At 43.5% G+C, this 24,982-nt stretch overlaps 1 protein-coding gene across 8 annotated transcripts in view; it reads right to left on the bottom strand.

Annotated features, from left to right (window-relative positions):
• The window catches only part of MYT1 (myelin transcription factor 1), a 113,585-nt gene that overhangs the window by 18,842 nt on the left and 69,761 nt on the right, over positions 1 to 24,982 (bottom strand). For 5 of the 8 annotated variants that reach the window (XM_084646151.1, XM_084646157.1, XM_084646155.1 and 2 more), the window contains 10 exons: positions 23,585 to 23,675; positions 20,241 to 20,354; positions 18,427 to 18,641; positions 15,612 to 15,817; positions 13,945 to 14,214; positions 12,433 to 12,587; positions 10,562 to 10,660; positions 8,351 to 8,413; positions 8,122 to 8,190; positions 555 to 617 (listed from right to left, as the gene is read on the bottom strand). In XM_084646151.1, the coding sequence (XP_084502277.1) occupies positions 555 to 617; positions 8,122 to 8,190; positions 8,351 to 8,413; positions 10,562 to 10,660; positions 12,433 to 12,587; positions 13,945 to 14,214; positions 15,612 to 15,817; positions 18,427 to 18,641; positions 20,241 to 20,354; positions 23,585 to 23,675 (1,345 nt within the window). The remainder of the gene's footprint in view (positions 1 to 554; positions 618 to 8,121; positions 8,191 to 8,350; positions 8,414 to 10,561; positions 10,661 to 12,432; positions 12,588 to 13,944; positions 14,215 to 15,611; positions 15,818 to 18,426; positions 18,642 to 20,240; positions 20,355 to 23,584; positions 23,676 to 24,982) is intronic. The other 3 variants (XM_084646153.1, XM_084646152.1, XM_084646158.1) reach the window with 3 other exon arrangements.

Below are 24,982 nucleotides of genomic sequence, written 5' to 3'. Positions count from 1 at the left end.
AAGAGAAGAAAGGCCCGTCTCATTGGCAGAATTACCGCTTCTAATATTCCCCTGCCTCACTCATCTTTCCCTTGAATTTACTGTAGTGTTTTGATCTCGCTCATTTTGGAGCCTCACATCACAAGGAGAAGTGAGGAAGGAAAAAAAGAGCACATTTTGAGGGAGATGGATAGTAATTAATGGTGTCTAGATAAAAAGATATCTGCTAACAGACTGCAATGTTTAACGGAATTGTTGAAACAGAAGGCTTAGATCGCTTCTATTAATGTTCTAAAGTCATAACAGAAGTCATAAATAGGCAGCATTATTAATAGGAACATTGCATCAGCTAAAATCTGACCCTTTGTCTTTTATTCTGCTGAAGAGAGCTTCTAATCAAATGCTGGAAACATCCAAAAAAAAAAAAAAAAGAGAGAGTCAGATTAAAGAGACGAAAATAGGCTTCAGTTGTCAGTAACATTCATGTTTTATTCAGAACTTTCCAACTCTGCCCACTGCAGAGGAAAAAAATAAAAAGAGGCCATAGAACAAAATAATGTTAGTGAAGACCTTACCTCCTATGTGATGCATAATTTCCTGTTATGTGACCAGAACCATCACATCCAGGAGTTGGGCACCTGAGGAAGAATGGGAAACAATGATTAGCAAGGGCTTGAATGAAACAGTAGGATAGCTCACTTTAAAGGAAGAGCTGGAGAGCATCAAACTGGATGCATCTCTCTTTTAACCTTCCCTCCCGCCCCCCACCCCCCACAAATAGTTCGTAATAATACACAACCCATACTGTTCACACCACAAATCCAAATGGAAACCATTTGAGAACTGGTAGATAGCGCGGTACAATTTAAACAAAAATGAAGTGAAAAGTTCAGGCCTATTTGATGATTGGGATTGGTGGGTGGAGCCCAAAACAACAGAAGGCCTGTCTCTTTAGGTGTGGGAACAGAATCCAGGTATCAGCTGAGTGAGGGGCAGGCAGACACACACACAAAAATGAACAGGGCTGTGGATGCAGATCATAGGGTGAAAATAAGGGAATCAGAAGGTGAGCAGAGAACCTTTGACAATGCCTACTGCTCCAAGAAAGAACCTGAGGAGTCAGGGGATACCACCCAGAGTAACTCTACCCAGGACTGTGCATGTACAAGGGACTAGAAAAAAGTCTCATAGCCACACAGAATCTCCCCATCAAGCTTCCCGCCTCCTGGATTGATGGGTGGCAAGGCTGATGAGAAGGTCTCAGATCAGGCCTATATGAATTTATGGAGGGTGACCTTAAATACACCAGGAGAAAAGGCCCGCTCCTTCAGCCCAGAAAACAACTGATTCCAATGGACAACAAATGATACAAGGTTCAAAACGAGGGTATTGGATGGGGACTCTAAGCAGAGAACCCCAAACAGTCCCCACTGCTCGGTGAAGGGGTCCAAGGAGCCAGTGGATGCCACCCAGAGGACACAAAAAGATGAGGGAATGGAAGAAGGCCCCATAGTCACAGAAAACCTCCCTGCCAAGTTCCCTTCTCGTGGGTTGGTAGATGATCATCTTGGCCAGTGCCAGGAGGAGGTTGATGAATAGGTCTCAGCTCAGGATTGACAACTCTGGAGACTGAAGTTTACACCCAGAACAGGTAAAGTGAGGGCTGCAAGAGTGCAAGTTCCCACTATGGTAATCTAATTGTCATTTTTATTTATGTATTATCATTTGTATGCACTCATCACCATAGTAACCGAGCACTTCACAAATGCCAGTGAATTTAGCTTCACAGTGCCACCATGAAGCAGGGAAATATTATTATCCCCATTCTACAAATGGGGAACCGAGACACAGAGAAGTCAAGCGATTTGCTCATGGTTACTCTGTGGAAGAGCCAGGAACCCAGATCTCCTAAATCCCAGGCCCGTAAATTAACCACAAGACCATCTGATTGTGACTGTGCCTTACCGCTAGTCTGACGGTACCTTCTCTAGCGGTGAAAGGCTAGTTCAGTCTCCATGCTCATTCAGTCCTTTTCCTTTCTGGTAATACAACCAATCAGGGTCCTGGTTGCTTTTGTCTGTGGAACCATTCTCACCACGAGCTGGCACCAAGACCACCGAGGCTATGGCTACACTGGAGAGCTTACAGCATCACCGTTGTAGCACTGCTGGATTAATTAAGTCTCTAGTCAACTTAATTAATCCAGCTACCACTGCTCGTTGTGGGAATGCTGGTGGAACACAGCGCTGTCCACGCTGGTGCTTAGATCGGTGTAACTTACGTTGCTCGGGGGGGGGTGGCTTATTCACACCCCTGAGCGACATTAGTTATATTGACCAAAGCTGTGGCCCAAGTCACTTCACATGGGGCATCATGAGTTTTTTATACTTTTTTTTAACATTGCAATACTGCAAATCCTTCCTATACCAGCTATAAAGAAATGATTGGCTGTACATTTATGCTCAGCTTTTGCCAGCTATGCCTCATCTGAAGGTACAGCATCCAACAGTCAAAAATATAAATGAAATTAAAGCATGAAAGGAAAAAAATAAGAGCACGTCAATGCAGCTCATTTCCCAACCTTTCTATGATCACTTAAAATGGCATGAAAGCTGGCTTTGGCTTAAACTGTTACCAAGCAAGAGATAATTGAGCAAGTCAAACAGTGAGTAATTAGGGCCATGGAAGCAGTGAAAAAAGTGTTGGAATATGAACTGTGATGAGCAGAATGCTTGGCTGCGGATGTTGTAGGCAATGCGGCAGAAATAAAAGTTGTCATGGGGACACACAAAAGATGTGAGTAGCTCTAGCAAAGGAAATAATTTACCTGCAAATTAGCTAACAAAAGTTTTGAGTCAAGTTTTAGTATCTGAATGAGAACTCACTGGGGATATGTGAAATGAATTGGAGGTTTGCCATTCATTTCAATGGGAGTTTGAATACCAGAGAAAGAGAGAACTCCTTTCTGAAGATCGAGTCTCCTACACTTAGGCTTGTCTACACTAGAGAACACAGTCATTGGGGGCTAATTACAGGTGTAGACCCTACTCCTAGTATAGACAGGCAGAGAGCTATAAGCCACAATTTACACTAATGCAGCTCTCCCTGGCTAGCAGCCAGGGTAGGTTGCGCCACTAAAAACTACACTTATAGTGGCTTTTCCTGTCTACACTAAGGATGCACCAGCTCAGGTTATCCAGGTGGCTGTGGCTGGGTCACATCCCCAGGGTAGACAAACCCTTAAACTGTGAACCCTTCATCTAACCATTTACTCATGTTGAGTGAACCTTGCTACACTGATTGGACATTTTCTTAGTCCCTTCTTTTTAAGGTATAAGGGCCTGATCCTGTGTGACTGAACCCCATGGGAGTTTTGCCACTCGCTTTACCGGGAGTAGAATTCATCCCTAAATGCCCAGCTATTTAAATATCTCCAAAATGTACCAATAAAATAATGCTCAAACTTTTCATGTGAATGTGGCCCCTGAGCCCAATCTATTGTGAACACAGCTATATAGTCGCATCCCACACAGTCAACAATTTAGTTTTTGCCTACTACTGTCATGTACATCTCTGTCTTATTGGCAATACATTTGGATGGCAGCATGGAATCTACCATGATTAAAGCTGCATGATCCTAAGATAAATACTGGGAATGCCTTTTTTTCCTACCTTTTCTATAGGTGTCCAGACCAACTAAAGCTGAGATTTTGAAAGCTGCCTCAGCATTTGGACTAGAGCTGGTTGGAAAATAGAAAAATTTTGTGTGAAAATTGTATCCCTGTTTTGTCAGAAAAATTCAAAATTTCACCTTATCCAACCAGCTGTGATTTGGGATCGGAATGTCCAAATCCTTTGGACAACTTTCAAACTACAGGCCTGGGAGACGACAGGGCACCAGGATCTTAAGCATTTTAAAATCTGAAAGTAGAGCTATTTCTTTGTAGTTCTAGGATTGTTTTAGATACGTATCACTGACATCTAATTCCTTTTTGCCTCTCAGTGCCTTTTAAGAGGTGAAGAGAATTATCTGGTTTTTATTTTTAATTATCTTCAAAGAAATCATCCCTGACAGATACCTTGTACTGGATGTTTTGGCCTGCAGCTAATTTTTTATATCTGAGAGATTAACCCCTGAAATAGAATTTATAATGCTGCTGACATAGCCTTATCTAGAACTGTGGAAAAAGTGACACTATAATATGAGTAATACCTGTGGAATCTATTTTCCCCTTTTATAAATGTGCTAAACCAGCATCAAAGCACAGACAAATAATAATACTGTAGTATAAGGTTTGGAGATTTAGTGCTAGCCAGGATTCCTCTGGTTTGTATCACAGGTTGGTGTTAGCACCAGACCATTAATGTGTTCAGGTGAAAAATGTCAATTCGGGGTGTCCATTGACCAACAAATTTTCTGAATAAATGACAGTTTCAGATACACCTGCAACCAATACCTTTTTGCTGGTCCACAGCGAATATGGTCAATGTTCCTAATAAAATTTAATGTTTCTTAGCAGTGGTGAAATAATCCAGTGGTCATTCTTTGGGCTACTATACAAAGCATGGAGGAATATTGCTTAAATAAAGATATCTTAAAGTGTTCTTTGAAAAATATTATCTGTATTGTACTTAGCACTGACCATATAGATACTGTGCTTTCCACCTCCATAACAGGGTATTAACATTAACTAATTGAACCTCCCAATAGTTCTGTGAGGTAGATAGTCATTTCCCCCTCCATTTTATATGGGTATTTCCATTTCCAGAACTACCCAAAACTAAAGGGAAATGTCAGAGGCAAATGTCAAGACACAAAAACACATGTAAACAAAACAAAATGAAAAAACACCACAAATACCACCTTTCCAAATCTCAGAAAAGGTTTTAATTTGATTTAGTTCGATGTTTCAGCTCAGTTCTTATTTTATCCAAACTACTTTTACCCGTCCCTACCTTGTGATGGAAAAAAAACAATTCCATGAGGAAACACATTTCGGATTCAGGATTCCAAGGCGGTATTGCTATAAAGGGTAGTATTAGGATATGGCAGGGGGGTTTTGTTGTAGTTGTTAAGGGGGTGGAATAGGCTTTAATACCATGGTAGTAAAGCAACTACAGCTGTGCATACCTAACATCCCTAATTAAGTAGGATAGTCTCTAGGGTTTTGAATAAAATATTTACCATTTTCCCCTCCTGTCCCTCCATTAAGCATTCCTGGCCCAAAGTATTTCAGTGCAGTTAAAAGCCATGTCCCTATTTTTAACTTGGCACTTCTGGAAGAGGCCCCAAAAGCTGTACAGACATGAGGAAAAATGCAAAGAGAAAGGAATTACACCAGTCTGACTATGGAAGAATCCCCCGTGTTGTAATAACTTTTATTTTTAACCTGACACAGGGCCACATTTTTAACACATAGGCCTCAAGGACCACCTATAAAACTGTATTGGCAAGTGCAAGTGGTTATAGTATTTGTGGATACAATGGCTGCCTATGGGCAATTGACCAATTTACATTTGCTCATCTGGCTCACTTGTTGCACATGCTCCCATAAACTCAGTTTTGTTGTTGTTGTTTGTGCAGTCACATGTTGGGCAGCCATGTTTTGGAAATTCGGTACTGTAGGATCAGAAGTGAGGGAAAAAGTGATTGTGAAGAGCCTGATAATTCTGAGTCAATAATACATTCACCCAAAGACACACCTGAGTATCGGTTAAGCCGCTCAATATTTCTTAACTAGTACATTGAGAGGTATTTAAACAGGTAAGCGTGACTGCATAGCTGACCAGATGTTAAAGAAAGGCACAACATGCATTAGGATGGGGAGGGAGAGAAGTAGGTTATGCCTCAGCAGGAGTAAGGAGCTTTCCAGGAATTATATAAATTAGGCTTCAGTCTCATCCAAGTTTCAGAGTAACAGCCGTGTTAGTCTGTATTCGCAAAAAGAAAAGGAGTACTTGTGGCACCTTAGAGACTAACCAATTTATTAGAGCATAAGCTTTCGTGAGCTACAGCTCAGTTCCTCAGATGCATATCGTGGAAACTGCAGCAGGCTTTATATATACACAGAGAATATGAAACAATACCTCCTCCCACCCCACTGTCCTGCTGGTAATAGCTTATCTAAAGTGATCATCAGGTGGGCCATTTCCAGCACAAATCCAGGTTTTCTCACCCTCCACCCCCCCACACAAATTCACTCTCCTGCTGGTGATAGCCCATCCAAAGTGACAACTCTTTACACAATGTGCATGACAATCAAGTTGGGCTATTTCCTGCACAAATCCAGGTTTTCTCACATCCCCCCCACCCCCATACACACACAAACTCACTCTCCTGCTGGTAATAGCTCATCCAAACTGACCACTCTTCACGTTTAAATCCAAGTTAAACCAGAACATCTGGGGGGGGGGGTAGGAAAAAACAAGAGGGAACAGGCTACCTTGCATAATGACTTAGCCACTCCCAGTCTCTATTTAAGCCTAAATTAATAGTATCCAATTTGCAAATGAATTCCAATTCAGCAGTTTCTCTCTGGAGTCTGGATTTGAAGTCTCATCCAAGCGAGGCTCACAACTTAGACATGTCCTAGGATAAGGCTGAATTGCAGATTTGGTTGGAAAATAGTTTTTTTTCTAAAATTTCAGTGAGTTGAAAACCCAATTTTCCATAGAAAAATAGTTTAAATGCAAAAATTTCAATCAGCCCTACTGAATTATCTATTGGGAGGTAGCGTATAGATAGGAGATCTGGGTTTGATTCTCTGCTCTGCTGCTCACCGTCTATGGGACCTTTGAAAATTTAAGTAAATTGCCCATTCTCCTGTTTCCCCTCCTACCCTCTCTGTCTTGCCTATTTAGATGGTAAGCTCTGCTGGGCAGAGACAGCCTTTTGCTATGTGCCTGTGTAAAGCCTAGCACCACGAGACCCCACTCTTAGCCGAGACACCTGCCTGACGCTGTACTACAAATTCAATTAATAATAACCCTTGTAATATCCACACAAAGCTTTGCTGAATCCGAAGTGAAAATCAGCTAACAAGAAAACAAACGGCACAAACTGGCTCCATCTAATATATCTAGAATAATGATTCACAACACTTTATTTTCCATATTTTTGGAGGGATATTAAGTACCCTGCCACACCTTTGAAAAAAAAAATCTAGAGGTTTGGCCTGAATTTTCCTTAGGGGAGGGAAGTTAAGACAAAACCTGACAAACTCTCTTGTAAGCCTTAGGACTCTTATTAAAGATTCTGAGCCAGAACCTCAGCTTGTGTAACTCAGTGTAGCTCCATCAAGGTTAATAAGGATTTGGGAGGGGTGAAGCCATTGATAGAGTAGAGTTGCATGCAGATTTCAAATATGGATTCCTTGATTCAGGATCTTATACGAAAACAGAGCAAATCTTAACTCCAATGTAATGCTTTGGGCCAGTTAATTGACCTTGTTGGGATTGTACCTGTTTGCAGCAGTTGAGAATTGGGCCCTATGAATAATGGTGCTTCTGCTCCCTCTCTCTCTCAAATCAAATTCCCATTGAAAGTATGGAAATATCTCCCTTTTGGTAATGAACATCCCCCAAATTTTCGCATGTAATTAGATTGTCAGGTTGTTTGCAAAGAGCTAGCTTCTTTCTGATACTGATGGGTAATAAGTATTTTACCAACAGCAATTCTGTATAGGACATCTGTGGCACTATATAAAGTGTTTTTGGACAAAGATATTAGTGTTGCATAGGCTACAGGAACTCAGAAGGAGACACCAAGTGAAAAGAAAACAGCACATTTCCACTGCAGCCAACAAAAATCTGCCCGGGGTTAAAATCATACATCTGACCATCTTCATGGAACTTCATCTTTCACAATGAGACTTTCTGAGCATTGATGCTCTTGTCTTATTACTAATATTATTATAATTTATTATTTGTATTACCACAGTGCCTAGGAGCCCAAGTCATGGACCAAGATCCCATCTTAACCTTTCTCCCTCCTCCCCAAGCCCAGGGAGGATGTTTGGCTCACACACTGGAGATCCATTCAGACAGATTTTGATTGCTTTTTCTAAAGATGAGGGGTATGGGGAAAGCAAGAGCATAGCACAGGGGGAAAAAAAGGGAGATTTGAGTTTAGAGCAAACATACTTGAGGTCAGCAGAGTGGGCAGCCATGAGGTTTCTGAGGCTCTTGTCAGCAAGAGGACAACCAGAAAGGCTGAAAGAGAAGAGATGGAATATCTGGATAAGCCCAAAAAAATTAAGAAAAAGAGGGGAAGGGAGAAGGAAGGGGAGAAGGAAACAGAACAAAACCATCCACACGATTAAAAAAATATGTAGTCTAAAGAGTCAGAACCTGAAATGGTAGGTCAACAAACCTGCGGTGAGAGGCATAGTTTCCCGTGATGTGTCCACTGCCATCACAGCCTGGGGTAGGGCAACTGAACAAAAATAATAAAAAGTGTAAGTGCCAAAAAGAAATAAACTCATTGAAAGATTCATGCATGGGTAAAAACAGGGAAGAAACCTTTCTTGGGTGAAAAATAAAATAAATTTGGTTGGTGTGTGGGCCAGGGCTCTTTGGGTAGGTGAAATACCGGGGTGTGTTCTGGATTTTGTTAGCACAACTTAGCCTTGGCCTTGATATTTACTTATTAGTGTTAGCAGCCGGTAGAAATCTGTACAAATAAACCAACTGCTTCCTTTTTGGCCTGCTCTCTTTCCCTTTGTTCCCAAAAGGCCATGGCGACCTTTCCTTCTTTGAAGGAATTTGTGGCAAAATATGAAGAATGAGTAAAAAGATTGTTTGCTTGGGGTATTTTGTTTTTGTCTGTGTTTTTAAAAGGAAGAACTAAACCAGCCTTAATGGCATTGTAAATGGAAAACCAGCTTTACAGACTCAGTATTGCCAGTTCTCGTGGTTTTTATCACAGTCTTGTGACATTTTATTAGAACCCCCAGCTGCTGGAATCAGGTGATTATCTGTGAATCTCAGCTTTCATAGAATGATAAAAGTGTAGGACTGGAAGGGACCTCAATAGGTCATCTAGTCCAGTCTCCTGCACTCAAGGCAGGACTAAAGAAAATAACTAGACCATTCCTGACAGGTGAAGGTCTAGTTATTACAGCTTACTTTCTTTCAGTTTCTAGCACTTAAGGCTGCAGAGAAAAGCCTGAATCCTAAATGTTCCATCACCTGAAGGCCAATGAAAAGACCTCAATTTAAAAAATAAATCTCATGATATCTGGGGTTTCACTCATAATTCTTTAACAGCTGGAGCTGGGCATGCTGCAGAGAGATGGTTTATCTTGGCTTTGTTTTATATCTCTCTACCTCCCCACCGCTTCCCAGTGAATCTTATAGGCAATAGGACAGGTGTGGTGGGTTTGTGATATTCAGGAAATAAAATCCATAATGCTGTACGTGATTGCACAGCTACAGTTGCATACGGTGGGGCTTATGATACAGTGTAGCCAAACACAGTCTTCAAATATGGATTTTTGGGTTCAGGACCATATCTGGGAATTAGTGCTAATGAAATACTTTGGGATGAATTCTGGCTCCCCCTGCATGGGTTTGCAAGGTATGGTGGGGGTTCTAGGGAGCCATCTTCCTCCATCCCTTGTGCTCCATAAGGACAAACGCTGGGAGAGCCAGAGTGCCACCAGCAGTGGTCGATATGCCAAATGGGTCGGGACATGGCCATGACTCCATCTCCATTTTCCATGGCTAGTGGAATAAGGCCATGTGACCAAGTAAAAGCAGCAACTTGGAAAGGATTAAGTGATCCCTACCTGTCACAGGTTTGGATGGAGCATATAAGGAAGAAGAAGCTGGGTCCAGGGATATCACAGGGGAAGATCGTGACCTCTTGAGGCCTTTGGGTATTATGGTCAGTGATTTCAGCAGCTGTTTTATTCTGTTGTCTGACTATCGTGGTAAACAATAAAAAGCACCCCGCGGAAAGGGCCTTCTGAAGGACTTGGGCTTGGAGTTTGCTTCCCTTCCCTGGATGCTGGAAAAGCCCACCAGGCCAGTGCTGGGGGAGCACAAGCTACACCTCCAAAGACAGGTGCAAGATCTGCTTCTCAGTGAATTCCCACAGCAGGCCACAGGCATTGTGTCTGCCTCGGCATGTCTGCAATATGGCATCCCTCCTTGCCTTTCCATAGCACAGCTTGCCCAGCCATGGTACAGCTCTCTGCATAGAAACAAGCCCAGTGACTTAATGGCAGTGTTAGATACTATTATTCATGGTTCCAAATTTGGGGCCTGGTCCTGTCCCTAACTGCCCAAGCTGAAGGGATTGAGGGAGTCCTGCAAAGACAATGTCCTCAACCCTTATGGGGAGGGAGTGTCTTGCATCCGCTTGGAGCAACCGCGGTAGATGCACAAAGCAATAATGACAGGATCTGGTCAGAGGGTTGCAAAACATGGCACCTTTGAGGGTGGTGGAAAGTAGAAATACCAAGAATGGGTTGGGGCGGGGAGGAGATGGCTGTACTCTGAACACAGAAAGAAGCAACCCACATCAATACACAATGCACAGGAACTGGATAGAATCTTGGTACTAGGGCAGGACAACTACCTCATAGTTTGTCCATGATGATGGTCCTGGGACTCCCGTTTCTGATGCCCCACAAAACAACTTGTTTTATACCCTCTGCTGTTGCTGCCTCCACTCCCTCTGCATTATGGGACAAGGGGCACATGCAAAGGTTACTCACACCAAGATACAGAAAGGAAAATCAACCTCAAGTCCCTCTCACAGGAACAAAAAATATATATATAATCACTGGAACTACGATTAACTTGCAGATGTTCAACCAACAATATACATTGCTGTGTGGCACTAGTGACTTGTGGGGTAGGGTGGCCATAAATGAGGGTGGCCATAAACGAGACAGAAATGGGCAACACTTTCCCAGACACTTGCCACCAGCATCTTGAGATGATGCAGGGACCATATGGACATAAAAACTCAAATCTACATGACAAATGAGTTTGTTCATGGATGGCCTGCATGCAGTGCACCGTAGTTCAAGATGATGGCAGAAGGATCAAAGAGGACTTGTGTCCCTGGTATGGAAAGGAAGCTCGGAGCTGCCTAGAACGCCAGGAAGATTCCTTTCCAGAGCTGTTCATTGCCATGAAACAGTCTCCCTTTGAATACTGCCAGGGATCAGGGAGAACTTGGCTTACCCACCCCAGAAATTGATGCTCACGCCATTTCTGAAAAAAAAAACCTTTAAAATTTTGCTTATGGGGATTGTTTGAAGTGTCTTGCTCATGTAGGGAGGATTCATTCCCCTCTTCCTCTGCTCACCTGGGACTTCCACATATTCCCCGTTTCCTTCCAGCATCACATACTCCCCTTCAAAACTCCCACTTGCATTGCCAAATAATGAACTAGACTGAAAGAGGTCAGCGAAATGAAGGCTTGTTGGGCCCTTCCTACCTTATATTTTTTTAAAAGGTCAGACTTACTCTGGAAATAAGCCTAGGAATAATAGCTCCATTGACAAGTTTACTTCAGGGATCAGCCTGCCACACCTTGCATCTGACAGTTTATTCCAGCATTCCTTTAGATTAGAGCTGGGTCCAAGCTGCAAAGTTTGGATCAGAATCTGAATTCTCCCCTTTTGTTCACATGAGCAATACGGATCCAGGATTCTTCATCGTCTCCTAAGGAGAGGGATCCAGCTGAAAAGTTCTGGATCCAAACTTTCCAAGTTTCTACAGCATTCAGGTCTGGAGTTTGGTTCAGGGCCCTCTCAAATGTAGCACACAGTGCAATAATATACACTTGGGTTGTTTCAATTGTATACATTGCAGAGTCTTTATAGCTTTCTTCATGGGGACTGTACTCACTGCTCTGTGGTACCAGAAACCACTGTTCCACTACCTGAGATGGCTCCTAGACTGCCTACTTACCTGCCTTTTCAACTCTGGGCACGATGGCACTGGGTTCTGAGCACCAGCTGGGAGGTACCGAGATCCCTTGGCCACATGGATGTCAAAGAATAGTTTAGCATCTCGTACCCGAGGAGGCAGGGGACTGGGCAAACTCTTTCCCTCGATCACTGCACAAGTATTAATTTTAAGGGGAACTATATTGGGAAAATGATCTCGGAAATTATGCGTTCACAGCCATTTTCATGAATCCTGGGACTAAAGAGCTTTCAACTAGGTTCTTTTAATCATTACACAGGTCCAGGAAGACCGTCTGGGATAACCCTTCATCTTGATAATCAGAAGTAGTCAGAGGCTGAAATTTCTCTTGAAGCTTCTGGTTTGAAGTGTTTGGATTAAATAAGACCATCACAGTATGAAACAATGCTGAACATTTTAGTTGTGGTTTTTTTTTTTTAACTGATTCCCACCTCCCCATCCTTCCTGGCTGTCCTGCGCATTTTATACATTTCACTTGGGCTCTGCCGTCAAAGAGGCAGGACTTACGTGAGTAGCTCCTTCTTGATGTCCTTGGGAAGGAATTTAAGTTTGAAGTTGGTTAAGGTAACTTCCCCGGGGTATTTCCGTTCTTCAAAGTTCTCCTCTGATACTTCCTGTTCATCTGCTTCAGAGGAGGCAAAAGAATGGGCTGCAGGCTCTGACTGTAAGAAACCAGCGGGAATAACATCTTTACTGATCCACATGCTGTGAACATGGCAGTGCTGAGGAATCAAAAGAGTCCATCTATCCATCGTAGCCTTTCTATAGGTCCCATCATCTGAGCTCCTTGCAATCTTTAGTATTTTTATCCTTCCAACAACCCTGGGAGGCAGGGCAGTGCTATTATTCCCTTTTAAATGGGAAACGGAAGCACAGAGAGGTTAAGCAGCTAACCTAAGTTCGCACAGGAAGTCTGTGGTAGAGCAGGGAATTGACCCTAGGTGTCCTAAGTTGCAGGCTAGCACCCTACTCACTGGATCATCCTTCCTGTCAGGAATTCTAAACGTCCAGTGTCTGGTTCTGGTCTTGCTCCCACTAGATGTTCACCAGTGTAATTTCACTGGAGTCGCTGCTGATTTACCCTGATGTCGCTGAGATCAGAATGAGGCCACTGGGTTTATAGTTATTGATTATTTCTCCCCTCCACTTGGCTCATTAATTCACGCTGCAATCCTCTCAGTCATGAGTGGGGAAACTCATTTTGCCTGACCTTGCAGCTGCTTGCACGTTTTGGGTCAGATCCCGGTCCCCAGCTCCAGCCTCTCTGCCCCACTCCAGTGACACAAAGGAGAAGGAGAACTGCCCTAACATGATGTTAAGGAGTTCCTAGGTGATGCAAAGCAGGCATAGCCAGCTTTATGCCATCTACTGCAAAGGGGCATTCCTGAGTAGGCTGGGGTAGGAGGGGGCATGGTCTGAGCATGCTGTACTGTGGTGATCCCTGGCTGGGGGAGCAGTCCCTAAGGGATCACTCCAATCTGCATAACTTAGAGCAGCTGTTAGGTTGCTCTAAATTATGCTAAGTGGCTGATTCAGCCCCAGGACGAGGGTGGCAGAAAGGCGGCTTAGAGCTGTGTCCTGTGCTGGGTGCAGCAATCTGGGCCAGAGGGTTTTAAATTTGCATTCAACTTCAACCTTATCACATCTGATTTCTACTCAGGGGATATGGTGAGAAAAGGAGAAAGAAAGAGGAAGAAAACAACTGACAAAAGCAGAATGAGAACTGGAGAACGGAGTGGGCAGAGTGAAAAGTGAACACAGAGAGGCTGAAAAGGGATCAGAGAAGCGGGGAGAGAGAAAGAGAAAGAGAGAGAGAGAGAAAAAACCCTAAACACAGTATGGGTGGGATTTTCCAAAGTACTCAGCACTGGCCTAACTCTGACCCCATTGAAGTCAATGGGAATAAAGTGCCCAAGGAAGCCAAGAGTCACTGGTCTCTAGAGTGAAAACATATTACTGTAGATCACTCTGCATCTCAGTGGAAAAGGGACCTAATTACAAGGTCTCATCACCGCTCACCTCTTCTGGCTCCTCTTCCCGCTGACGATTTGGTTTGGTGTAGTCAATGGGGCCATCCCATTCATCCTGACGGGAGGTCTGGCTGGACTGGGGTGAGGTCATGGTGCTGCTAGTGGCACTCGTGCTATTTTGGCGTTGGGACACATCTGGGGACTTCACACTGGGGCTGCTGCTGCAGCTGCTGCTGCTGGGGAAGGTGCTCTCCCGTTTGCGATGCTTGTTCATGCTTAAGTCCAGCGTCCCATTTTCATCCACCTCAATGTCCATAGACTGAAAGATGGGGGACAACATTCTAAATGAGTCCCTGCAATCAGTTTTCGGAGAGTATTTCTTGCTTTACAGGGCAGTCAGGGGCTTAAAGCAATATGGAGTAGTGGGTACTAGCATGCAACACCCTTTCCTCAAGCTCTGACAGGCAATGGGATGGAATGGAGCAGAATGGGATTTCCTCTCAGAAATGTCCCATGTGAATATGTCCCAGCAGCGAATGCAACCTCTGTTTGGAAGGGATGCTTGTCTTGGACAGCTACTTTGTATAGTCACATGCCTCCATACCATGTTCTACAGACACCGTTGTGGATACTGACCTATTTTCCAAATGAACAATCAAGCACTCTTTCTTCAAAACAGGACATGCTGACTATGCAAAAGATGTACAGTGGGACCCGAGCCAGCACAGACACTTCTTATTTTAGCATGTCAAGAGTCTTACTCCCAATTTTTCAGTTTAGGCCTCATCCTGCCTGGGGCTGAGTGCCTTTTGATGGTGCCAAGTGCCTTCTGTTGCACTACTACGGAAGTGCTCAGCTCCCCACAGTACCTGGTGCTTGTGAAGTCAAGCTCCAATAGCACCAGTCCCATCTAGGCTTCAAGTAGAGCGGGTCAGGAATTTTAGCTCTAAATGTTTTTTCCACAGAAAAGACATTTTCCTTTTTGCAAAAAAACCCCACTGATTTTCCATTAGGAAAAATCTAAATGAAACATTTAATTGAGGGTCAGTTTGACAATAACCTGCATTCACTTGAAGGCCGAGACCATAACAGGGTTCAAAAAAGAACTAGATTTAAGTTCCTGGAGGATAGGTCCATCAATGGCTATTAGCCCGGATGGGCAGGAATGGTGTCCCTAGCCTCTGTTTGTCAGAAGCTGGAAATGGGTGACAGGGGATGGATCACTTGATAATGACCTGTTCTGTTCTTTCCCTCTGGGGCACCTGGCACGGCCGCTGTCGGAAGATACTGGGCAGACGGACCTTTGGTCTGACCCAGTAGGGCCATTCTTATGTTCTTATGATGTGGTGCCTAATGGGAGCTGTAGTTAAGATGCCTCCTGTTCCTGTTCTCCCCCATTGGCTAGCCTTCCTGACTAGAACTACATCTCCCATCGTGCATCAGGGTCTCCCCTCTGCCATTTCGGAAGTCAAAACTTTTGAGAGCCTTTTATTCTGTGTAAAGTTTTGGCATTTTGTCCTGATTCAGGATGAAAACTGATGTCAAAATATCAACATTTCCCTCAGGCCAGAAATTCTGATTTTCAGCCCGCTCTGGTTTTAAGTACATTGAAGTTAATTACCTGAAGATCTTTTTTGAACAGTGTCCCGTTTGCATTGTCTTTGCTGTTGTGGATTTTACCCTCAGCCCCCTGCATTTCCTTGCCGTCAAGCTCACCTTGCTGGGAAGATCCTGCTGCTTGGTACTGAGATTTTCTGGCATTTCCCAGCAGCGGGTGGAGAGATTTAAAATGGCGGTGGCAGCCATATGTGCGGCCTCGGCATCGTGAGAATAGTCGAAGCCTGTAGAGGAAGATGAAGTGCTCTTCACATAACTGCTGGAAGGGCTGTGGCTGGGGGAAGAGGCCTTTGGAAAAGGTTTAGCTGCAAAAAGGGAACAATACAGGGCTGATATATTAACTTGCACATGAGCATTATAGGCAAATCAATCCCATGCCACTGATTTCAGTGTATATGCATACTGCAATGGCAGCCCTTTACTTATTATAAACCTGTCAGCAAATATACTGCTCCTGGAACTGAAGGTGCTAATAGCTGGGAACTCATGCTCAGGTGTGCTAAGGTGAAAGGTTCCTGCATTAGCTGACTGCACCATCAAATTCCCAGAATACTGTAGCCCTCTTCATTAAAACCATGCCCCTGCACTATCCTGAGGGCTTCAAAGGGGAAACAATAGTGAGTCTTCACCTGTTTTTTAACTTTGCCTTCTCAAAACTCATATAATTATACAAACATATGTAATTTTTTAAAAATCACATTTTAACAGCAAAACCACACCAATGACAGCTATAAAATGTGACTTTCTGATGATGACACCAGTGAAATAGGGCTCTTCTGATAGCTGATCTAGCTGTATTAAATCTCCTACAATATAGTTATACTGTCTAGAACTACATTGCCCTGTACATTATTATACACTGTGCCGGACCTGGGTCTGACCTTGCCAGATGCTGAGCACCCTCGACTCCCATTGAAACACTAGTGGGATGTGAGGAGACTCGCTATCTCTCAGGATTAAGTCAATATAAATCATGGCCCCAATCTTGCAAACCAATCCATTTGTAAGGACTCTGACAACCATATAGACTCCCTTGGAAATCAGTGTCTCCGTGTAGGCGGAGGGGTCTTCTCACACAGATCCAGCTGCAGGATGGGCTCTGTCTTTCCAAATTTACATGCCAGATCCTGAAGTTCTTGGTCAATTTTTCCTTTGCCCTTATCCAACCAAAATTCCCATTAACTTCAGTGGGAGTTTTGCCTGCGAAAGGCCTGTAAGATTTGGCCTATGTTTGCAAAGCAGCTTGACAAGCTCAGATGAAGGTGCCATAGCAAAGCAAAATGATTTTATTATTCCCATTATGAACTCTAAAAATAAGACAGTATAAACTGCTAATCTTTTCGAGGACTGCTTCCCCCCTCATTGTGTGCGTGCATAATGCCTATTGACATTAATAGGAGTTATGTGCACACATCCCTCTGGATGAAGAGCTCTTTAAAGTAAGTCCTTAATGAAAGGAACAGATTTGCCTGCTATGATTGGCAATCATATTAATCTTGTTGCTCTGATTAACCCATGGGAGTCTTGCCCAAATGGTTATTCTTGCGCATTACTTTTTTTTTTTTTTTTTTTTAAATTTTGGTCCAGTTTAATCCATGTCTTTTGGTGGGGTCGGGGTATTTGCAAGCATGACCTGACAATATCCAGAATGGTGAGATGCCAATTTCAATTTCACACTGTACACTCAGCGATGCGTTTCCATTTCATAAGTATTGCCGGCACTAATGGACTTGCAATCAGCAAATTAGTAAAAATGAGTGACGAGAAAAAATAAAAAGGATTATCCTAGTGGGGCTGCTGGAATTATTTTTGTCAGTACAATTACCCTGAAAATTCTTTGCGAATATTGCAAATAACACAATCTATTCAGCAGCAGAATCACTTGTGCTGGGAAACAAATTACTTTTCCATCAGCCCTAACCCAGGATGACAGTGGCAGTTGTGCTCTCTGGCCTCCATCCAATTTCATTGTCTGATCCTTTACAGATTTAGTACTGTAATAAAAGGGAGCTTCCATTGTAGTGCAACAACCGGGATGCTTTCAAGCATGAGCACTTTTTAGAGAGCAGCTGCGTCAGGATTAAACAGGACTCTGAAAGTGGGATTAGCTACAAAGAGAAAGCCCTCTTGAGGCTGCTGACTTCTGCAAACTGGTTTCCTAAATCTTTTTTTTTTTATGCTTTAAAAGATGGATTCAGCATGCATGTGTGGAGACTAATGGAGTAGGAACATTAAACAGTGAAACTGCATGAGTCTGCGCTGGCCATCCACTACAGAGGTGTAGCATACAATTCTAATTTTAGCCCATCATGTCCATCTCAATTTCTGCACCTAAAGGTCCATCCTCAGGGGGGTTGTTTGATCATTTCATTTTACACATGCATCTATTTGGAGGCTTCCTTTGGTCAATGGCTCTGCCAAGTCATGCAGAATCCTTGGTAGATAAGAGTGGTAGGTAGATAAGATAGATAAGATGTCAGACAACTGATGGCTAGAAGGTGTGTGGTTAATACAATATAATATGTGAAACAAACAGGTAGAATATCTTAGTTAGATATCAGATAGAGAAGAGAAAAAATATAAGCCAACTAGCTAGAATAGAAACAGATGGATGAATGGAGGAATATACATGAGCTGTAAGATACTGGGGACAAACTGGAGGCTACTGTGTAACTTATCCCACCTAGAGATATTGCTCAGATGAACGTACCCAAGACTGGATGCAATTCTCCCCAAAGCTGAAGCCAAAGAAATTGTCCTTTGGGCTAAGCACTCCATAGACAACTGTTCTTACTTGTCCCAGCCCTTTCACTCAAACACACCCTCCCAAGAGCCACAGTATTCTCTGGCAAGTGATATTTGATGATAAAGCACAGAGCACTCAGCACCAAACCCCTCACTTGTCCCAACTTACATTTAAAGGCTTTCGGTGAGGTTTCGCTAGTCTGAATCTTTGGGGCAAGCATGCGTTTGCCAAAAACCTGAGCATCAAAACTTGCATAATCGAAGGTGACCTTGGAGTACTTCTCCAGCTCCTTGGCCAGGTTGGCCCTAGGGGTTGCTGGAACCATGTTGGGCCTGTAGCTCCCATACTGAGGAATCTCCAGCTGCTTCACAAAGCACATAGGCCTGCAGATAAAAAAAGAACCAAAACCCAACAATCAACAATACTTCTCTTTCCGTTCCCTGCTTTGTAAGTGATTCACATAAGTGATTCATAAGTGCCAAGCCATTTCTTTTCTCCAGAGGATGGTTGACAAATATTATACCCAAAACAAAGCAGGATCATTTCTTCATAACTCCGTTCATGGGTTTATCAGGTTTTCCTTACAAAATACTATGTGGGCCACATTCTGATTTCATTTCCTCCAGACCTACACCAGAGTGACAGAGATCAGAATCTGACCCTGAGCTTCTAAAGAGTAGGGCTGGAAATTTCACGTTCCTAATTCTTGCACGGGATCCAGTGGTGTTCACTGCATAGATCACAGTGCAACCTTTTATTGTGGGACGCTGTGTCTATGTTTGCTCTTTGCCAACAGAAATAAAATCTTGGGGTAGTGCTTTCCTTTGGGAGAGCTGAAAAGAAATGGCATTAAATATTATCAAGAGAGCAGAGTTAAGCTCAAGTCACCACTGTAGGTTTGACTCCACAGTGAATGTGAACACACAATAAGGAAAGGCCGCTACCCTATCTGCAGAGTCCCTTTTAATGACCCACTTCTGCTGTGCAGCCCATAGTGAATCAATTTGACTTGCATATACATTGTATATAAAATGCCTATTGTTATTCCCTTCCTCCTAACCTCTTTCCACTGGTTTTTCCTTAGACTGTGAGCATCTTGACCTTAGCACATGGGGGGGTGGGGGTGGGGGAAGAACTACCACAAATAAATCAATAAATAATGCTAATGGTCTTCCCCCCTCAACCAAAAAAAAAGATGCTGAAGCACTCAAAACTCCAGCTGACCTAGGTTTTCAGCTGTTCTGAAAAAAAAACAAAAACCCATCAGAGCTTGATGCTTCGCTGGGCTGTAGCACATCAACATTTAGAAGGGTTTGCGCAGCAGTCTTGCCTTAGTGCTCTCATTGTAAACTAACTAACCATATTACACTCCATGTGTAGCATCGTGAATCACAAAACTGTGCAGGCAAGGGATCATCAGGGACATTCTTAGTACTGGCCAGTCCTCATCCCCGGCAGATCAGATAAAACCAGAACAAATAAATCAAATCATTCAAACATGACGATACTCCCGTCGAGCCAACAGGGTCCCACTCCTGCAAGCCATGTCGTCAAAGGAAGACAAATGTTGGGGTTTATTTAAAAAAAGCTGGGACTGAATAATTTGTATAAAAAAACCCGCTACTTATAATGCTAATATAATAGCCATAATTCTCAGGCAGTTTGCATTGTAGTGTAATCAGCACAAGTGCCTTCTGCTGTACTGTTAAAACCCTTTGGCCTGTAGCCTCAGCATTAATTGATGCTACAGAAGCAATTCATTGTCCTGGATGCCCTCCATGGGATCATCAATTAAATATCCCCGCACCTTGGAGAGACCTATGATCACAATAACAGGCATCGGTAGTACCAAGATGCAGCAGTACATGAATGGATTGTGACGGGGTTCTTTTGGCAACAGATTTGATTTGATTTGATTTTGGGTGGGAGCTGGGGTTGGAAGAAATGTTGTTACAAATTTCCTTGTTATAAATCTAACATACCTGAGTATCCGGTCAGAATTGGAGCTACTCTTAGAGGGGTCACCCGCCTGCGGTTGTTGCTTTTCATGAGATTTGGCTAATTTTTCAGCAGCGGCTATGGGGCACCCAGATAAACTGTATGGAATTAAAAGAGAAAGAAAGGAAAGCTAAGCATGAGGAACTGGGATGAAGATCTCCATATGCTTTACAGACCAGGATCTGCACTGAGCCCATGAGAAAAATCTTTTTATTATTATTATTGTTATTATTTTGGCAAGCTGTAAAGCATTCAGGCATCCACTGTGATATTGCTCAGAAACAAAAGTTCAGAAGCATTCAAAGAACCAGGATATAGATAATGTAATAATAATATCAATAAACTGGGTTGAGTTCCTCAAAGAGAGAATGAGGGAGGTATGGTTCATTTGGAGAAATTTTAATGAATAAATGGAATTTCTTCTCCTTACTTGTTCTGGTTCCTTGCTTAAGCAAACATTTCCGGGGTGATTTAAGCGGAAAATGTGCTTTGTAGATGTGCAGTTGTGTCAACATCTACTTGTACCGGGGGGCTTGAGTGTGACTTTTACACACATTTGCCACGACCTCCATGGATGGGGCCTGAGTGTGGCTTTTAAGCCACAGCTGTTCATAGGCCATGGTGTGGTGCTGCCCTGCCCCAAAGGAGTCCCAAAAAGAGTCTGCCTTGAGAGAGGCACAGTCCCCCTCAGCACAGCTCCTTGGACACGGGACAGATTGCACCCCGGGGTGCATGAGCTCCGATCCATGGGCCGTTGCTAAAAGGGTGGGTGATAGAGCCAGGGCGGCCTTTGTGGAGTCCTGTTCTCTGCAGGGGAACAGAACACGCCCACCCTGTGCTTTCTGCTGTGCAGAGAGTGAAGGGGCTGCTGTTTTGGGCAGCCATGAAAGGGATTGGGAGGAGAAGCTACTTTAGGGCGACCAAATGTCCCGATTTTATAGGGACAGTCGCGATTTTTGGGTCTTTTTCTTATATAGGCTCCTATTACCTCCCCACCCCCAGTCCTGATTTTTCACATTTGCTGTCTTGGCCACCCTAAGCTACCTACTCCCCACTCTGCCCTAGCAAGGCTGAAGAGGGGCCACTCACAGCCTAGGCCATGCAGATCCTGAAATGCTTGCTATGATTGGCCGTAACTCAGAATTATAGTAGCGGCTCCCATTTTAACAGAGCTGGATCCTCCAGACCTTGACCGCCCCCTCTTCAGATGTTTGCAGTGGGGATCCTGCCCCTTCCTATCCTAGTTGAGGTGCGGGAGGTCCTGGGAAGGTTTGGGTCACCTCTGTGTCAAGCACCCCTCTTCTGTCCCCCCCGTGGAAGCTCCTCTGTCAGAGCTCTGCAGGGTTCAGTCTCCACACACATGGAGATGGTGGGGCAAGGACAGGTGAGGGGTAGGGCCTTGGGTAGGCAGCCCGCAGGCTGACACTGGGTTCTCCCCTTCGCATCCACAGAGAAAGCTGGTGGAATTTCCTGTGGAAAGAGCCTGCAGCAACTTAGATGGCTTCCCTTCTCAGTGGCTTGGAAAACATCCCCTTCAAGCCCCAAGAATGGCTCTGAAGTAGCTGATGCCAAGGCAGCCACTAGAAACCTGGCCCCTGTAGAAGCAATTCTCTCCAGGGGTGAGCAGAAGCCAGCGGGCCCTGACACTAATGCAGTGGCAAAGGGCTTCTGTACAGAAGCTCTTTGTCATGGTCTCAGGAGATTCATGGCTTTGAGGGGCATGGAACCTCAGTTTATCGAAGGAAGTACTCCTGCTCCCCTCCTTGTGCAAGGATCTGATTGGAATTATGGGTGGAGTGGCTTTGTTGCCCTGGAGACAGGCTCCAGGCCCTCCATGTTTACTCAGTCCTGAGTCAGGCAAAACTCCTATTGACTTCTGTGAATTCAGTGTTCCTTTAGGAGAGATGCTGCTAGGGCTGGCTTGAACAAGCAGAGTACAGGAGGCGCTCCATGATCTTCCCCTACAGAGCTCTGCATCTGAACCTCAATCCTGGCTGGGGTCATCCCTGCTATTCCAGTCACAGACACCTTTTGAGCAGAGCTTAAATGGCAGTTTTGGGATGTTGACTAAGGCCCTCGCACTTATTATCACCAGCGACCCAAGCCAGGATTTGAATTCGGGACACTTGACTCGAATCTGGCTCATGAACCCAACTCTCAACCACTGCCCCCCCCCTTGCGTTGAACATTGATTATCAGACTGAAAACAGTTGACAGTCTCTTGTATTATCGCTGGGCTGACCTGCAGGTGAACTGAAAATGAACTTTTCTCCCAACTCTTGCTGCTCTTTTCTGGGCCAACTGCTACCCACGTGCATCAGTCAGTAACTGTGGATGCTTCCACTTGTGTTGCAGATGCTCACTGCTACCTGCTAGTTAGTGTGCAAGACAAATGGGTCTTATCAAGTGAGTGAGAACATTTCACTCATTTTCCCCTGGCCTCTCAGGCTGTGAGGAGGCATTCATCACATCAATTTATTTCATGATTTCCCCACAATGTATGAATAAATAATTAGGCAAACTCACCTAGTGCCTGCAAATGAATTTAACATTTATGATTCTGTCAGTCAATCTGTATGTCCATTTAAGTCAAATGATTTGACCAAGACAGTCCTAAGTCTGAGCTAGATAACCCCAGCACTCTGTTATACAGCCTATATTGTCCAAGGCAACACCATTGGCATTTCTTTGCATGATAAGCTTCATAGAAGCCCTCCTGACTAGCGAAACATTTTCTGAGGACCACCGCAGAATTCTCAGCCACCAATAACCTTCTTTACACTAGAGCAAGGGCAAAACCAGAACTTGAGGTACAATTTCGGATCTCCAGATCTGAACCAATCTCTACTGATTAGGTTCCGTCTGAGATACAAAACTAGAAGGGGGCTATTTTTCACTTCTGGTTGGAGCTACAGATGAAATTCATGCTGAGATGGCAGAAATTCAGGTGAAAATAGCTGATTGCATGACATTTTTACCAACCAAGAAACCTCACAAGTGTTCTGTGCCATCAAACACTAACCATCATTTGGACTAGAACCTCATCTTAAACTTCCTCTAGAGCGGAATACCGTCTCCTTGACTCCATTCTAACTAAATACCTGCACCCAAACCAAGAAACTCTGCTCTGCCTTATTGCCCATTTCCATTTGATACCTGATATTCTGTCTGATTTCCAGTTATTTTTAATAGCCGTCTATAATTAATCTGTTTTAGTTACACCATATCTCAGTGTGAAGTTCATTATGCAGGGATAAAACCAATGTAATTTTTGCTGTTTGCCTTGATGATGTTTCAGCCCCTGCAGATTAGAACTTGAAGTAAGTACCTTCTGTGTGTGTTGCGATTGCTGTTCACATGACCCTGTCCTGTGCAGCCTGGTGTTGGGCATTTCAACACATTCTCGTGCATAGCCAAGACTTTGTAGCGAGGAGAGGAAGGGAAGAGGGGAGGGAAGTAAAAACAACTTTATAAAAACAGAGCAAAAAAGACAAATAGTCAAGTTTTCATGCTGGCTTCCTAGAAATCAGCAAATATGAAACTGCAATTAAAAGTTGTCTGCGTATAGAAAAGAGTTACAAGCCAACTCTGCTCAGGTCAGCACTAGATTAGCATTTCTGCACAGGCCAGCTTGGTCTTTTTTCCTGGTTAGCTGATTGCAATCCATTTTTCCTCCTCCCCCTTCGTTCTGGAGCCATGCCTGCCCATTTCAGGTGGATTTAAGTGATTGGAGTTGAATCTATGCTTTTATCCTTAGGACTAGTCTTTGTTTGATTTTTAAAAATTTTAATCTTCAGGATTATTGCTCCCTGCAGCGCTGACCTTAAAAGTAAAGAAAATAATTTGCTTTGCAAGCCTTTGGAAAGCACGCAGATTGCTTTTTAATTTTTTTTGTATGCACACTTGTATGAAGATAACTGTTACTTTCGCCTTGTCTCCTGCAGTTCTGTGTTTATGGCAGGTCTGCAACCTCTGAAATTACAGATAAGGAAGCAGTTGTGGGGTTTTTTTTGGCCATTATTCCATTATCATGAGCACACAATACTGAACTTTATTTACATGTACAGAGAATTCTATTTAGGAGGTTGGTACAAATAGAAATAAAATCTATATTTGAAAAAAAAAAGCCAGTGGCATAGTGATAAACATTTCCTGCAGAATATATGAATCTTTATGTGCTATGTTGTAACTGTCAAGGTGATGAGTGAATAAAAAGAGATTTGACTCTAGTGTACATATCAAATGGTTACTTTTTTTGCTATACAATAAAACATAATTAAATTCTGCTGTCGAGATTTCCTTTTTTTACCCTTCTTCCCTCTTCCCGACAAGCTACTCCATAGGGGGAAAAGAATCTGTGGGATTCAATATAGGGACCAAGCCGACATGGTTCAACAGAAGCTCAGTAGGGTTCCATAGAAATTACTGACAACATCTAGAGAAGTTAACAGAGAATGAAATCCTTTCTAAAAGTTGCATTTTTTTAAACCACCCTATAGAATTCTATAGCAAGGAGATCTGTATGAGATGGATCTAAAAACCTATATAAAGATTATTATTTTCTATTAAATTCTCCAGAACTTTCCTGTAAGGGTAGCTATAACTTTTGTCATCATAAGGGTAAGACACTGTAACTGCATCACACAACATGAGAAATTAAACAACGCTCTTAAGGCAAAAATTACCCCTGGGCAGAAGGCCAGCACATGAACTATGCACCACTAAA

Source organism: Lepidochelys olivacea (assembly GCF_965140295.1).
Source record: "Lepidochelys olivacea isolate rLepOli2 genome assembly, chromosome: 13".
NCBI classification, from domain to species: domain Eukaryota; kingdom Metazoa; phylum Chordata; order Testudines; family Cheloniidae; genus Lepidochelys; species Lepidochelys olivacea.
The sequence above is the reverse complement of the archived record's forward strand: the minus strand, read 5'-3'. Positions and strand labels throughout refer to the sequence as shown.